At 38.7% G+C, this 17,429-nt stretch overlaps 1 protein-coding gene and 1 long non-coding RNA gene across 3 annotated transcripts; one reads left to right on the forward strand and one right to left on the reverse strand.

Annotated features, from left to right (window-relative positions):
• Positions 1-77: 77 nt before the first annotated feature.
• Positions 78-7,281, forward strand: ppp1r11 (protein phosphatase 1, regulatory (inhibitor) subunit 11). Its single transcript, XM_084563637.1, has 3 exons — positions 78-368; positions 2,269-2,377; positions 3,198-7,281. The coding sequence occupies exons 1-3, from the start codon at positions 291-293 to the stop codon at positions 3,380-3,382; spliced, it is 372 nt and encodes a 123-aa protein (XP_084419763.1). The 5' UTR covers positions 78-290; the 3' UTR covers positions 3,383-7,281.
• Positions 7,282-12,939: 5,658 nt separating this feature from the next.
• LOC311501676 lies at positions 12,940-16,924 on the reverse strand. Of its 2 annotated transcripts, none has more exons than XR_014699521.1 (6): positions 16,595-16,924; positions 16,257-16,328; positions 16,012-16,053; positions 15,384-15,416; positions 13,704-14,539; positions 12,940-13,425 (listed from the first exon to the last, which is right to left on the reverse strand). It is a non-coding gene; the product is annotated as an uncharacterized lncRNA (long non-coding RNA). The 2 variants fall into 2 exon arrangements; XR_014699522.1 differs by having other exon boundaries at positions 13,928-14,539; positions 16,595-16,917.
• Positions 16,925-17,429: the final 505 nt, after the last annotated feature.

Below are 17,429 nucleotides of genomic sequence, written 5' to 3' on the forward strand. Positions count from 1 at the left end.
TTTTTTGTTTTTGTTTGTGCGCGACCAGCTGATAGTTTTGACGTGAAACATTTCACTTCCGGTTTGAGCCTGGCTAATTCGAGCCGATCTTTAGTTGTGGTAGCCACACATCACCACCGATCCCCGCCTCGTGATTTTAAGGCAAACATTCCTCTATTTAAGACAGTTTATGCGTTAAAGAACGGAGGTTAGTCGTTGTAGCTGCCGTAACGTGATATTACACAACTCGACTCCGCTTCATTGCTATTTGTAATATAGCTAACGGTAGCGTTAGCAAAGCAGCTCAAGGGATGGCGGAGGTTCCCGGGACGTCAAGTGAGACCATAACGGAGACAGTTCAGACAAGCACACCGCCACCGCCCCAGCAGGTAAATGTTGAAGTGCAAGCCGTGTAGACATATTGGTTATTTCCAACGTCCGCTAATGTAGAGTACGAACCCGTTTTCGACGTAAATGTGACTAGCGTTTTTGTCAGATTGAAATTACACTACTGCCGTCCCTGTTCGGTTGGGCTTTATGAGACTTAATGCGTTAGCTAAGTAGTATTGCCATTGTAACAACTGTGTATAGGGTGTGTACGTGATGCATTAACTGATCAGGGCGCTCGTTCAGTTCTCTGGGCAGGGTCAGCTTGGATTCTGAACACAGATACACACTCATGTGCTTCTGTTGCGCTGCTATACAAACGGCCCCATCAGGTAAACTATCAACACATCACAGATTGGATGATGTATCTATGTAAGTAGTAAGTAGACGGCATCGCTGTATATCTGGCGTTCTTCCAACATTAATGCATAAACACAGATATAAAAAAGAATTGAGGCTACACAAGTTCAATAACATTTGTGAAACTCTGTCCATTTCAGAATTCATGCAGCCGCTTCTGTCATCAGCAGTAAAAACTAGTGTTTGAGTGCCACTGGAACCAATGCACGTCCATGCCTCACACTGCCTTCACCGTGTTTTACACATGATGTTGTATGCTTTGGATCATGAAACGCTTCAAGTCTTCTCCACAGTTTTTTCTTTGTGTCATTCTAGTACAGGCTGATGTGAGTTTCCACTGTCCGTAGAATGCTGGTCCAGAACTGCTTTAGTTTTTAAAATGTTTTAGGTAAAATCTAATCTGAGTATTCTTAGCTTGAGGTTCATGCATGGTTACAGTTGTCTGTTATACCCCCTGTATTTGTTCTTGTGAAGTCTTTTCTTTATGTTAAACTCGGATAATAATATGTCTTGCTCCTGAAGAGTTTTCGTCACGTCGGTCATCCACCACTGTTGCCGATCTTCCATGAACATCCAGGCCCTATTATGTTGCTGAGCTCCCCAGTGTGTCTCAGAATGTACCAAACTGTTGATATGGTCACTCATATAGTGTTCCTTTTTGAATACATGCTGTGGGTTCACAGCGACAGCCACCACACCTTTTAGTTTTTTAACTGATAAGGAAATAATGTCATCTGTACATGAAACAGCTTTTAAGTCATAGGGGACTACATATTAAACAGCTGTAATCCCTAAACTCTTTCTCTAGTGTGGAGTCTCTACTTTATAATAATTTTAGAATAAATAAATAATAATTAAACAGTGTAAACTTGAAACTAATGTGTTTGTCAAATGGCTGAACTCACAAAAATGGTGGCAGTATCCAAAAAGACCTTATCTGAGACCTAACTGTATACTACCAAACCAGTCCCCCACTTATTTTAGTTCTCAGACCCAGCCGCAATGGAAACTACACTGATTCACCAGTTAAATGGAAAATAGTCAATAGAATCGAAATCAGTGAGAAAAAAATAAAACAGTGTACTTTACAAAATAAATACAGTTCAAAATACCCTTTGCTTAAAGGGAACTGTTGTTTTTTTGCTTATGGTCTATCACATATGTTGGGATAATCAAGCATCAACTGCTACAGTTTTAAATAATAATAATTAAGCAATGCCAAAGTTTATAATTTAAGTTCTACCACTGAGTTGTCCTTTGCATCTGCCCAGGAGACATAATCACGAACTATAAGCTAGATCCTTGATGGAAGCATTTGTAGTACCTGACATTTCTTTTCAGAGAGCAGATGATGGGAACAATGACATACCCACATGGATGTAGACAGAACAAATATGTGTAGAAGCCTGTACAAAGAAAGTCCCAGAGACAGCTTTTACGGAGACTGAAGATCTTCTTTCTCTGTGATGATACAGTTAACCACTTGACTTAGTTTTATAATTCATGCCCAATATCTCACAGCAGAGTTATTACTTATTACAGGAGGGACGAAGCCTGACAATCAAGTTGAGGAAGAGGAAGACCGAGAAGAAGGTGGAGTGGTCTAGTGACACTGTCGACAATGAGCACCTGGGAAGAAGGTCTTCAAAGTGTGAGTTCACCTTCAGCACACACACAGAAATGTATTCAGTTAACAATGTTGGCTTGTACCAGTGGTCACAAAAACACCTATCAGCAGCTTTAGTATTTTGGAGACAGCCTACAACCAAATCCAGAAGTAGGATGTATATGTGTTGGTTTTTTATTATTTTATTTACAGTTTTGACAGCATTCAGAATGTTCCATCAGCAGGGTCCATCTATAACACTTGGTTCAATAATATGCACATATGTATTGTATGTTGGACATGGACATATAACTCATCTGATTTCAAATGGTGTAAAATCATAACAATTGTCCTGAAATATGTAGATAACAAAGTCATGCCACGTGATGTCATTTGTGAATAACTAAATACTACGCTAAAACAAAGGCAATGGGACTAGACTGGGGTCTCTTCAAGACATTTCTGACTTGCTCAGAACTAAAGAAACATACAGTTCGCCAGGACTGAGCTAACTGAATAACTGAATATTTCTTCAGAACTGAATGATTCTGGGCTGAACAGTTCTGAAGCTGAAGAGGCCACTTGATGTTTGGTAAAGGCCAAACAGTCCGGTCACATTTGTTTTAGCTTTGGTTTTTAGATGTACCGTGAATGATTGAGAATCTTCACAGATGATTTCTGAGCAACCCAACCAATCATGAAAATAACAATATATGACATTCATAAATGAGCTTAAACATGTTACAGAAGTGAAAACTGAGCAAAAATGGCTATGGTTTTAATATTGATCATGTTGATTACACTTACAATGAGCCAGTAAAGCCATCATCATAGGTGGATGTTAATCTCACGTGTTGTGTTACAGGCTGCTGTATTTATGAGAAGCCCCGACAGTTTGGAGAGTCCTCCTCTGAAAGCGAGGGAGACGACAACGATGAAGGGTGTGGAAGTGCTCACTGCATCCTTGGCCATGGCAGGAGAGGCAATGAACAGAGGGGGGATGGGGGAGCCACAGTGCCCCCAAACTCTGGAGGGCCACATACCCGCTAACAAGCACTGCAAGCTGATTTTTGGGTCTGAGGCGTTTTCTCATCACGACAATGACACCTTACTTTTAGTTTAGTTTCATCACTGAGGAACAGGCAGGCCTGATGTTGTGTTACTGTCAGAGTTTCCAGCTGCTGGAGCAGGATTATAACCTCAATGCTGCTTCTGTGCTCTGATATGCAGAGCGACATCCTGGATTATATAAATTTGGCTCATTTAAAACCCTGCTGTCCTTTCAGCTGCTAAAAATGCTCAGTATTGTGCCAAACAACATACGTAATGTGGAAGGATGATTCATTTTAAAACGCAAGGGAGAGTCATAGAATTTAAAAGGGACATTTCATTGTTTTTCCACATTTGGCCATTGGTACAACAAATCACAATATGAAGTAAATCACTGCTGAGCATTTTTCAAAGCATGATTTTAAATGATAGAATTTGAAATGCTTTTCAGTTTTCTTGGTAGCCTTTGGTTTCTATTCTCCCACTGTATGCTCATTGAGGTTTGTCAGATTTGTTCTGGTGGTTAGTTAATCTGCTAAATATTTTCAAAATGAATGGAGTAATTTGTTTCTATTTGACTTCAGAAAGCAGAGGGAAATTCGAGTGAATGTTTGGCATTGTGTTAAACTGATTGCAAGTAATCATTTCTCAAACTAGATAAATATTAATTTATAAAATTCCACAATTCAATTTGATAATTTGTATGAAAATCAATTAAGTGACAATGACTAATCACACCAACTCTGTTGCTGGCCTGTTTTCTTCAATTAAATTCTTAATTGTTTGTCAGATATAACATGTTTTCAGACCCTTAAAGTAATATTTGAAAAGGTGTGGATAGAAGAGTGGTAGATATTCACCTATCTGATTACACTACTCTTCTGTTGATCAGTGGGTTTATAACGCAGAATTCATTATTACACAGCACTCAGTGGTAACTGTTTCTTTTTTTGCATGTTTCCCCTTCGACAAATCACATTTCTGTTCATTTTATGACTCTAGACCAGGATGAACTACAGGACAATAAGTATAAACCAATGGCTGCCTATTAAAAACTTAAAACTGTCCCAAAATTGCTTTGGAAAATGGCAATTGTCAATAATGTAAAGTGTTGGTGATTTGGTATAAATTAGCTAAAACATATAAAGCACTACTTATAATGTCCAACAGGAAATGCTGCACTTTGCCCAGTAGCATACTGGACTCTGAAACACAGGCTACAGTATGTTGGGAGTTTTGGAGAGTAGAGTAGATTGAGAAGCATAACATTCTGTCTGGTTGTGGAGTGTGGAGTTGGTTGTATATAATATGAGACATGATTTTTTATTAGTATTATTATTTTATTTAGTTTTTTGCTGGTTTGGATAATTCTGAACTTGCTGATATTTAACATACAGTCAGCCACAGTCTATGGTGACGATTACAAGCCAGTATGTGTATCTCAGAATAGAGTGGAGACATTAAACAGCCCTCAGCCCTGCATTTGGTGTTTGTGATTTTCGGAGCAGTTGTAAAGCTAATGGGAACGTTTGTGATGATTTTTGGAAGAATTTTCAAACAAGACGCTGGTTTCCAATATTATTGCACATGATTTTTGTACCATTAATGTCCATTCATTATCTATAAGCTTATCCTTTCAGGGCCGACTGTCATTAGTCAAGAGATAGGGTACCAACTGGACAGGTCTCCAGTCTATCGCAGGGCTAACACAGAGACACAAACAACCATTCACACTCACAATCACACCTACGGCCAATTTAGAATCACCAGTTAACCTAACTCCATGTGACATGTTAAACCCACAGACTGTATAAAATATACAGTCTATGGGTTTAGTGATCAGCAGTAGAGAATCCAGCCCTTGGCCTTGTTCTTTATATGTTGTTAACTTCATTAACTTAATTTGATTATTGATGATTTAATACAAGCTTTTTCAGAAAACATATCTAATCATATCTTCTTACTCACAGTTAGTTGAATTACAACTAAAGACATTAGAAATAAACCCTCAAAACATTGCAGTTCCTCTCAGACAAAGCTGACTAATTCTCGGGTCTCAAACATTTACTGTAGATGTGAAATATAAAACATAAATATGTGTAATTCACTATTTAAACAATAAAAGACAACTTAGCTAAATGGATGAACAAAAATGAAATTTTTGGTCACAAATAAATTCAGCTCACATAACAAATCGGACCTCTAAAAAAGTTAACTGTGTTAACCTGGGATAACCAGAACACAACCCGTCTCTACAGGTATACATATGAATTTAAAAGTCACAAGTCAGGCATGTTGATATATTTGCCAATATATTCAATGATACATAATTAGCTAATAATATACACCAATCAGGCATAACATTATGACCACCTTCAACCAACAGTTGTGACTCATCAGAGAATGGACATGGGCCTTCTGAGTGTGTCCTGTGGTGTCTGGCAACAGAATGTTGTTAGTGGGGGCCTAGGAGTTGGAAGTCCAGTCCAAGTTTGGAGGGAATTTGGAGGTCCAATTCCCTAGATCCGTTTCAGTTTGGGATCTAGGGAATTTGAAGGTCAGGTCAACACCTTGTGCTGTGTTTCATGTTTTTTTGCATTGTTCCTAAATCGTGAGTGGTTTTAATGTTGTGGTTGATAGGTGTATATTTTTTAAGTTCACAATTATGATCAACAATGACCTTAAAAATCTAGTCAGAGACTGAAATTGCATACTGACAAGCTATTTGATATATGACTTTTTTTTTAGTATGTCCAAAATCTTATAGTATAAAACCAATAGTATAAAACCAATAGTGCGCTAAGAACATACTTTATCTGGGGAAATATTGTAGTATACAAGCATTGTGCGTTTACACTACACAGTCCAACACGGTTGGTATGGAGTTGGCTCTAACTAGAAAAGGAGACTCAGAAGAAGTGCTGTGATGTAGTGCATCTATAAAGTAAATTCTACCAATTATTCACCCCAAAATACTGTGTGGTGAGCGATAGTACGCATATGGAGTGTTTGATGCACAGTGTGCTATTTGAAATGCAACCTCAGTATCTTTCTGACTATTATACATTTAACATGATGCACTGCCATTCTGTAACCATGCATGGGGTAACTAAGCTGCAGTTATTAGTTGCTGTTTGGAGTTAACTTTATCCGAGATTGAAAAATCTCTACAGTATGTTGGACACGCTGAATAAGCCGGACGAGCTTTAGCTAGACAATCTTATCTGGTTAACATCATACAGGCCTGGATTAGTGCAACTACATATGGAAAAGAATGGGGACCTGTGTAGTGATTAGACAATAATGTGACTAGAAATAATGTCACTAATGTGGTTTACTTCTTTGACTAACTTAGTCAAAGAAGTAAACCACTGCCAACATAGATTTCACTCCCTCATCTGGATTCCTATTTGCTGCAATAACTAACCACAGATCACTCTGTTGTTATTGTAAGTTCTCACAGCATTCAATATGATGGAAACTCATAAACAGTATGAGCACTGGTATTTTCAATTAATTGACTAGGCGATTGAAACCACTGGATAATCCTATAATTTAAGACCTTTTTTGCAGAATTATTGTTTTTAGACTTCTTTGCATGGGATATTAATGAGTGAAGTGACAGTAGAGGATTGATGAGTTGTCAACATCAGTGTGGACGAGTAAGAAACGTCCATTCTATCAATGCACTCGCAACACATAACGGTGTCAATGTTAAGTTAATACTCACAGGTCCCCAGTAAATTCAGCTGCATGTTGGTGAGAAAACCAAATCTACTATTTGACTATGAAGCCTATTTAAAGATTATGGGTATTTGTGCTTTTCCTGCTGTCCTCTGCAGAGTGTCTGACATGTTTTATTGCTGTGAAGTGAATCAATAAAGATGCAGAGTTCCATGCTTGGAGGTCTATTCCTAACCAGGGCGAACATATGTAACTGGATTGTAACTAATGTGACATATAGAGGAGTTCCAGGATTTGAACTCATGTTTCAGCTATGACTAAAACCCTCTGATACAGACTCCATCCTCATTGTCATCAGCCTCCTCCTCTACAGTTTTAGACCAAGTATGATATGTGAAGGCACTGTGGATCATCTTCAGTTTATTCACACACACATTGACATTGTTACATATGTACATTATTCTTGTACTGGTTATGCGCCTTTCTGTACATATTAACATAATGACAGCAGATTTAATGTGAATTAAAGTTTTGAACTGTGACTAAAATCGCTTACCAATATGTGTAATATATTACATAGGACACTAGTCAGTGATGCTATACAGGGTCCACACTGTGGCTGTAAGAGTGTAATAGACTTGGGGATACTCCAGCAATTTAACATTTTGAGAGAAATGTTAGCACTATGACTTTCACGTGGTAACACTGCACCCATCCATGACACAAGAAAGCTACCTGGAGGCCTGGAGTTTACAGTTAGTCATATTATAATATGACTACTCCTTGATTCAGCTCGGCATATTGGGCTATGTATTTGTTCCAACATGTTTGCTTTTATCAGAGTAATATCACTAACATCTGAGACGAATTTATCAGTGTGTATATGTACAACACAATAATGTAAGTCTGGCTGTTCAATAATTAATATGATCACATATTAATAGAAACATGAGGCAGGAATGTTGACAACACAATCAACAATGTTAATTATCTGGCTCCTAAAAATAGAAACACCAATATAACACCACAATCTTTGGACAGATACATTTTTGTGCTCTGCTTTTGTTGTTTTGTTTTATTGAAATGACCACCCCAGCTTACTCAATGTGCCATTTGTTCCATTCCAAACTCCATAAAAAATCAATAGCAAGACGAGCAAACAATCTAACCAGAGAGCATCTGCTTTAATAAGCCAGTGAACGTAATAAACCCAAATATTGTATGTAGTAGTCAAAGTGTTGACATGCTGAGTGTTTTCCTCAGTGATCCAATACATAAAGTGTATTTCCTTCCCAGAGACTATCAAGATAATTGTCACTGCGATAAAAATAAAAACTCAAGAAAGCAACAAATAAAACGCAGAAACATGCTAACAAATTACACTTGAAGGTGAAACTTTTTCAGGAATGTGTCATATATATATTATCTGTTATATTCATCTTCTGTAACCGCTTGTCCTGTTAAGGGTCGTGGGGGGTGGGGGCTGTCATCAGGCGAGAGGTGCGGTACACCCTGGGCAGGTCTCCAGTCTATCACGGGGCTAACGCAGACAGACAGGCAACCATTCACACTCACATGCACACCTACGGCCAATTTAGAATTGAAAATAATTGAAAATAACACAGAAAAATGTGCTAACAATTAGAAAGCTATTTAACTGTAACATGAAACTGGCAACAAAATTCACAACTGATGACTTACACAATAGTCCAAATATCAAAACTGTTACAATTAATGTTCTCTCAGCTTATCACATTATAGTCTTTTTCATGTCATTATCTTCATGATATGCTAAGGAGTGTGCTGGTAATCCTCAAGTTTGGATTCATTACACATCTTTATGGAAATGAATCCTTACATTTATTTCCCTCACAATTTCATCATCAATTATGAGTACAAAGAAGGCAATGACATTTCAGTAATTTTAATTCCATTGTCAGGCACAGGTTCCCACATCTTACAAGCTGTGATACAGGTAAGCATATCATCTTAAAAATGGATCAGAGGCACATGCTTAATGCAAGTCAAATCATACAACAAGAGTGTGGAGTGGGAAAACATGCAAAGATGTTTGCTTACATTTCCGTGCCTTTATATCTGTATCATCACACGGAAGTAAAAATCCATCTGTGGAGAAGAGGGAAGCGTGTCCTACATTTCTAGTCAAATTTCAAACAAGCATCATGGCACAGAAAATGACATGGCAGAATACAAAGTAGAATATACAAGAGTATACAAAGAATATATAAATGCATACTGCTGGTTTGTGTCAATGTTTCAAATCTATGAACATATACCTCCAGCAGAAATGATAGTACCACGTTCTGAAGGAGGTTACAGTTTCAATATAGCATGACCCATGTACATGTGGTAAGGAAACTTACAAATCTGACTTGTCAAACATCTTAAACATCTCATTGAGACTTCCTCTATGACTAAACAACAAACAAAACCAACAAGCAAACAAAATCACTGAACAACTGATTCCCATTCGCTTAGACCTTCTGTGTGACAGCATCCAAACTGGAGATCAATGCTGACTTAAAGAGATATTGTGTTTTTGTGTTTAATACAGTATGTATTGTAGTGTGTCGACCCTAAAGGTCAGCAGTAGTGATTATCAGTTTCCTGTTGCTTGATCAAATTCAAATTTCTGCATCAGTCATAATCACTGATCAAGTGACGTACACTGATTTTCTGTGGCTGGGATATATATTCGGCAGCAAAAGTCCCAACTAGATAGAATCTAATAATATACTAATGTGTTTAACTGAATTGCATTTCTTCACACAGGGAACCCAGATAGTCTGGACAGAGAAAAGACCAGGAAACAGTCTGAAACCTGACTGTGTGGGAGCAGTTTCCTTGTTTGCTGTGCACTGAGACCTTTATTCACTCAGAGTGTTTCTTCCCCCTTTGACTTGGCTTTCAAGAGAATTGGAATATTTTTGTAGCACTAAGCTTTGTCTGAATGTTTGCTTTGCTGAATGCTCAGATAAAGCTTGTATGTACTCCCTTTTAACAATTTAAATTTTTTCCGATATCAAATTCTGCACTGGCTGATAGTAGTCTGCACTGTTGATTTAGGTTGTGTATTTGGTGGTTTTATGGATGACATTTGACCAATACGTCTTAACAAACAAATACAGAAGACAATCACCAAGTGACGTGACATGGTGAATCAAGAGAAACATAGGAAAAGAAATTAAATCTAAATAGGGTAAAATGCAGCACTCCCTTAACAACTTTTCTGACTCAATAACCTTTTCCTGAACATTCAGTGAACTTCGTACTCATTCACAGTGAACTTTGTACATATTACAACACAAAGTGGTGATACACAGTCTCCAAAATACAGATCTTTAGTGTTGAACATAAAGTGACGTAGAGTATATGAATTTGAATGAATGTGCAATACAAATCTGAAGTCAAAAATCCTGTCTGTAAATTCCCACTGCTGTGATGTCAAACTGCAGCAGGAGGCCTGATACAGCTGGACTGATGTTGTAGACTCCTTAACTCATTGGAAACGTTTCACCATCTGTGGAAAAGAAACTCAAAATAAACAGCTGATCTTGAGAACACAGTGTATGTGTGCAGATGGTGGCCTGCTGATCAATGAGTGCCACAGAATTTCACCTGCACTATAATCTAAATATTTCTCATTATGTCAGTGGTTCTCTGTTACTTTCTGTCACGCCCAACCTAGGGGACGGAAAGTTTTTGAGAAGCAAATCACATTAGGCACAATCATTTGTCACGTTCAATCAATCACACAATAGAACATTTGTATCACAGTGATGGTGGACCTGATGCAGTTACATCTGAAAGAGGGTAATTGTGTTGCAGCTGAAATGACATATCACAAATTACAAAAACTGAATTCATATCTTATCTCATATCTTAAGGTGTTTTGACAGGAATTCATGTTGAAACATTTTCACACATTGGTGAGATTTTTGAAATGTAAAACTGATCAATAAATAATCCCAGTCAGTGTGAAGGAAGACACCTTCTGAAATGCAAATGACCAATATCATTGTCACTGGGTTGAACAATAACTTTACTATCGAAGTTCTATTAGCGAACTATGTCTGATCTATTTGATACATGTTTTCATCTTCACTTGCTGTCTTTTGCATTTTGTACCTGTCAGATTACAGCTGAACAGATATACTGTATATCAAATGAAATGTACAGTCCCAGTAGGACTGCCATGAAGTATAGGAGCTCCATTAATGATGGCTATTTTTCCACTACCCACCCAAAACTCTATCTCCTGTCTCAAGCTTCATTCATTCATTAATTCAGAGTTCAGGGTTTCTGGGGCAGTTTGTTTAACATGATCGCTGGAACAGGACTCTTTACACAGGGCATTGCTTCTACGAGTAATTATTCCAAAGTTAACGTCTTGCTGCTTGTTTTTAGTTTTAAAATCTGCAGTTATGTGTTTGAATCCGTTCTCTACTGTGTATTTGTTTCCCTGAAATTATTGAAAGCAGGTGCATCTGAAAAAATAAACCTTAAACATGAAAACAGCGAAACTCTAAAAGTTCAAAGGGTGATAAGCAGCAGGACAGAAATGATGGACATAACTGTGACATTTATGATCCCATCATAATTAAATTATTACATTTTAAAAGTAAAGAAAATAACCAGAGCTATTGGCTATCAACCGTTATAAGTTGTGTTTATGAAAACTAAAGCAGTGGGCAATCAGAGGCATTGAGCACATATAGTGAATTATGTCATCCTCCTAGATAAATTCTTTGTTCATTGGTTCCAGTTGTTTTCACGCCACTCAGAGAATGTCACACTTAATTTTCTATGGTAACAAGATAAAAACTGATTCAACATGGCCTTGCTATGTGTGATTTTGAAGATTTTAAATTTTGTTTTACTTAAATTCAGTTCATGCATGTAACATAACAAAAGAATGAAGGGGCTCACCTCAAGTTTGTCCTCCCCTTGTCTTTAACAGACAAGCTTTTCTTGATGTTCTCTACTTTCTCTCATTTCATCAGTCCCCTTCCCCTCTTTGCTGTTTTCTTCTTTTTCTTCCTCCACACCTAGGATTATGCTCTGTCGAACACTGACAGAGATGACTATGGCCTGTATTATGCCATAAATCAAAGCAAACTGAGGAAGGTACTCCTGGACCAACCAAAGCAACCCTGCCATTCCAACTGTGGAGACAAAAAACATTGCCATACCATGAAACCACAGCCTTAATGCTCCCTGGACCCCCAACACTTCCAGGATCAGCTTGGCAGGAGGGGACACAGTCCAGAGGAATCCAACAACGAACAGGTCGAACAGGTGGCGAAGAAAGTTGAAACAGATCTCGTAGTGCTCTGGTAGGATTTCCACCTTCCAGCTTTGTGCAAACAGTCGAAAAGGAGACGTAAGCCGTGAGGAAGAAGGTGTAGGAGATGGAGGAGGTGTTCCATAGTCAGAAAAGTCAGCATCAATGTCACAGTCCCGTACATCTCCACTCTGACTGGCATGTTTCCTTTGTCTTAATCCACTTAGCTCTGTTTTTCTTGGCCAAAGGTAAGAAGTTGGGAGGTATTTATTCCACCAGCTAGACACGTGTAATTTTGCCTCTGTCTCCTTTTCACCAGATCTAATATCTTCAATTGCCACAGGTTGAAGCTTCTCCTGGGCTTCCCAGTATTCCTCTGCTGGACTACTTTGGTCACTGTGAGATCTCCATCCTCCCCAGATCCAAGAGGTCCAGCCCCTGAGAACCGAGCCACTGCTACTGTGGTAGTTCTTAGCCTCAGCTTTCAAAGTTGTATTCTCAGACGTGGCATTGCTGCCCCAGGAGCGCACCCACCCCCAAGCCCTGCTTACCACGGCTGTCATGCTCTCCCTCGGAACTTGACTGAGGTGAATCAAAATTTGGAGACAGTCAGGGCTCAGCTCCTCTTGCTTAAATTTCAAAGCAGCGTTTTGCGCTTAAGAGAAATGCATGCAATTACTGCCAGTTCAGTTGAGAAGCCGAAATACTTGTTCACAAAGACTCAGGCCTGGAAAGAATGACATCCCCAGGCCGCAGACACACCTGTGGGTGTGTTGGAGCAGTTCAACACTCGCCGCGACTTAAATTACTTGCAGTGTCCTTGATGAAATTATAGCATTTACTGGTCAGGCTTCTCATCTACATACTTTTGGTCGAACCTGGCAACTTTCATTGCCGTCTTGGTTGCCTCCAAAGCCTCAACTTTTCACTGTAATAAACTCGAGACGCACATTAGCATCGGCTGTACGGGGAAGTGGTTGAGCTGACCAAGGCTTCAGCACAGTAAAGGCTATTTTAGGGTGGTCACTGTTGGACGTAAGTCCACTCCTCATACCTGTAAATAAAAGAAGAGACACTAATACAAGTTTTAAGCATTACATTCCTCTTCCAATCCCACCTTAACGTCAGTACGCGTTAGCTACTGTAACATAGGTCTGAATAGTTGTCAGCTAACGTGTATGTTTCTCTAGTGTTTTAACAATTAACGCTAGCCGATTTGTGGTATACTGACAAACATCAGTTGATCGTTTTCGATTGGAAAGTTTCACGCCTCTGTGATAATCTAAAATCTAAAATATGGTAGCTAATCTGATAACAAAACAAAGTGCTCACCTTCGGCGACGTTAGCTCGTTTGTCTCCAAGACCACAGCTAGCTGTTGTTAGCATCAAATAACTTGTCACACAAAGTTACTCAACTTCTAAATGCTGTATGTTAAACAGCCTTCTTGCTCTTTTACAGTAAAAAAGCGTCCTCCAGCTAAAGCTAATTGTCGACATGAACTATTGACGGTGCTACTAGTCTGCCAAAAATAGGGTCCGAAACTGAATAGCTCACCAATTACGAGAACAAAGGACTACCGGGTTTCAACCTTCACAATAAAAACACGGTTACCAGCGAATCTCAAAACTTTCTTAATCATAGTTTAGAAACGTGGCTGGGATATTAGCCATTTCAATTCCCCATGGCGGCAACTTGTACCAACTTAAATACAGAATAAATGTATGACGTGGGTGTGGTCTTAAACTGTCCAGATATGGGTTGGCTTTTGTTAACGCCGCTGAGCACGTATCATCAAACCGGTCTGTTCATGCCACTGTACTGGCTCCATCCCTCATAACGGTAGGATGTGCAGGGGTGCGGTTATAAGGTTAATCACATCAAGATAAATGTGACTTCTTTCATCACGCCATGTACAGAAAATACATTTGATACTACAGTTGTAAGATGTGTGCAGCCATCAATACTGCATGTCAGAAATCGCATGTCCCAATAGGGGATTTATCTTTGCATTTATATTTAAAGTATCATTAGAAAAAACAAAACGAAAGGGTTTGGTTCACAAACTTTTATTAGCTTTTTTATAAATACATCCACAGTGCTAAAACATTTGATTGAACACCTTGTACAGAATAGGGAACCATCTTTGAAGCTGCACGTAGCCTGCACCTGTGAAAGACATTCAATTTTAGGGTTAACAGCTCAGTGATATTTCAGAATCTTACAGTAGGTTAGAATTTGGGACTTCGTTCAGGTTGTCAGCAAATACAGGCTTTGATGTTGTCAGGAGTCATCTGGCAGAGCTTTGCAGCCTCGACTGCCATTTAGAGGACACTTAGTTTCTGCTTAGGGAAGTTTTCTTTAGCCATCATCATCATCACTACTCCATCACTTCCCCATTAAGTGGGAAGTGATGGAGTAGTGATGATGAGGGTCAAATGCATTCATTGCTCATTAAAACCAAATATTGATTTGTTAAATTTTGACAGCCCTGGTCTAAATGATGGCACTTACACAGTATGGAACCAGATTCAAGTCTAACATCACAAAATGCATTCATGCCTAGTATCAACAATAATGGGCTGCCACCATCATACCCAACAATAAGTGATTATATTGCCAGTGTTGTGTAAAATCAAAAGTCAAGAGAAGCTGCAACAGTCCAACTGTCTCAGTGCGCTGCGAGTAAACATCAGTTAATATCAGTCGAACCGATAAATGCATCATCATTGACCAGATTTGGAAAATGCTGCAGCTTGCCATGAGAAGGACCCTGCATTTACAGCCACTTTGCATATTGCTGGCACTCTGTTTTTAAACTTTGTGGCACTTTTCATGTGTGCCATCAGGATCTTCCTCGACAGACATTTAAAATTATTGCCAATCTGATTGCTGGCTTTTACTGCCTGGAATAACCAATTCATCACGTGGTTTAGAGAGATCGTAAGGCTGGATAATGCAATTTTGCACTAGAACCAGGTGGAGATTTTCCTTTTTACAGATGGGTACTTACAGATATGGAATAGACACACCAAAGTCTGCCAGTCTGTGAATGAGACAGTTTTTCCATTACTACAACATGCAAAATATCTATATAAAAAGAAAGAAATTCAGGAACCACACCAATGCATTTTGACAATTAGTTGACAGCCTTTACACTTCAAGCTTAAACAGGTGGCAACAACAAATTTCTGAAAAACAACTCAGTTTTTCAATACTTCAATCACCTGTATCTTCACCTCCATTTACTGAGGTGGCAGCAGCAACAACTTTAACATGAAATCTTACCGTCTACACGGCTCAAATTTTATTTGCGTTATCCAAATCTGAGTCAGGCAAACAAATGATTAAGCCTGTCGTCACTGTCAAAATTATGTGACAGAGCAAATTTTAAGTCTGCCTGGAAACAGGAAAAACTATGAAACTAATCATGAAAATTGCCCAGCAGTGATCAGGTCAATAGCATTAAATGGATTGAGCACACACTGGTGTGGTTTTGTGGTCAGTGCACTGTGAAAACAACTTCATGCTTTTATCAGAGACTCTAGTCTATGAAATCATCATTCCACAAACATTTTTTTTTTTTTTTTTTTTTTTTTTTTTTAAAAGTACAGAACAAACTTCATAACATCCAAGCTTACCCATCCAAGCAGGCTCTTCTTAGTCACCCACATTTTAAACACCTGAGGACACAGAACACAGCATTAGGACAAGCTCTGATTGTTGCAGTTTGGATTGATTAGCAATAATATACAAGTTCAGTGCACTGTGAAAGAGCTTCATTGTATAGTCAGAGACTCTAGTCTTGTGTATCATCATTGCATCTTGTTTTTTTTTTGTTTTTTTAAAACAGCATCACTTAGTGGGACTCCATCTCTCCACTCACCATCAGGTTATGGCTGCAGACCACTCCACTTGTTCATTCTGCATCCCTCCATGTTTGATCCTCAAACAGCAGCTGTAGATATCGATTTAGAAAAATACAGCATCAGGTTAAGGCCCCAGAATGTGGTATAACAGCATACTCCGCATGTTTATCTGCATATTATGCTTGTACTCAAGATAAATATTACAGACAATATTTAGTGCTATTCCATACTGACGCTGTGTATTGCTCATTGAGTAATTACATTCAAACCTGCACCTAGTGAAAGACTAACATATGGCTCACACTACAAAGCCATTTACCAATGTAGATCTTCATAAGTTTGTTGCAAGTCTTACCTTGAGCTCAGTATGCTCTGTGGAGACTCAACGGTCTACTGAGAGAAGTCCTGTTCTTGTGCCTCCATTATCGCTCTCATTGCCATGCCACGTGCAGAGCAGGGAGTAGAGCTGACGCCCTAGTTCCCCGCTTTTCGCCATGGCACAACAGCATCGCGCTAATTTATACGCAAGCATGAGACTCTAGCTATACTGCTTTTACCATCCATTTTTTTCAGATTGTTCAATTCAAGAACTATGCCGCGAACATGATGTCGACCAGCCATCGCATCGAGTACCGCCACCGAGAGAAGGAGTAGGAGTCGGTCCACGGTTTATATACGGGGCGCCAGTTGTGGTGCCCAGAATGTTGCCTTTTAGAAAATAAAATAAAAAATATTCCTGTTAAACTTTAGGACAAACATGGCGTCAATGTTGCTGCCCTCCACAGACCGCGGTGCGCCAGAGTCCAATACAATGCAGACAATTACTGTGTTTGTTGCTTTGCAAAAAGAGAGAGACATAGAAATATATAAATCAAACCCTATCCTGCAGAGGGCAGTAATACGCCCAGTAGCTAGCATCAAAGTTGACAAAATTGAAGAAGAAGAAGAAGAAGAAGAAGAAGAAGAAGAAGAAGAAGAAGAAGAAGAAGAAACAGTTACAAAATAAAATGTATAAAAACTACTTAACTATTTCATTACAAATCCATAAATCAATTGTGATTTTTTAGATAGATAGATAGATAGATAGATAGATAGATAGATAGATAGATAGATAGATAGACAACCATTTATTTATTTACCTACTGACAAAATTATAATCAAAAAATTCAGGTCGATGTTTGTAGAATGTA

The sequence above is a fragment of the Chelon labrosus genome (genome assembly GCF_963514085.1).
Source record: "Chelon labrosus genome assembly, chromosome: 16".
NCBI lineage: Eukaryota > Metazoa > Chordata > Actinopteri > Mugiliformes > Mugilidae > Chelon > Chelon labrosus.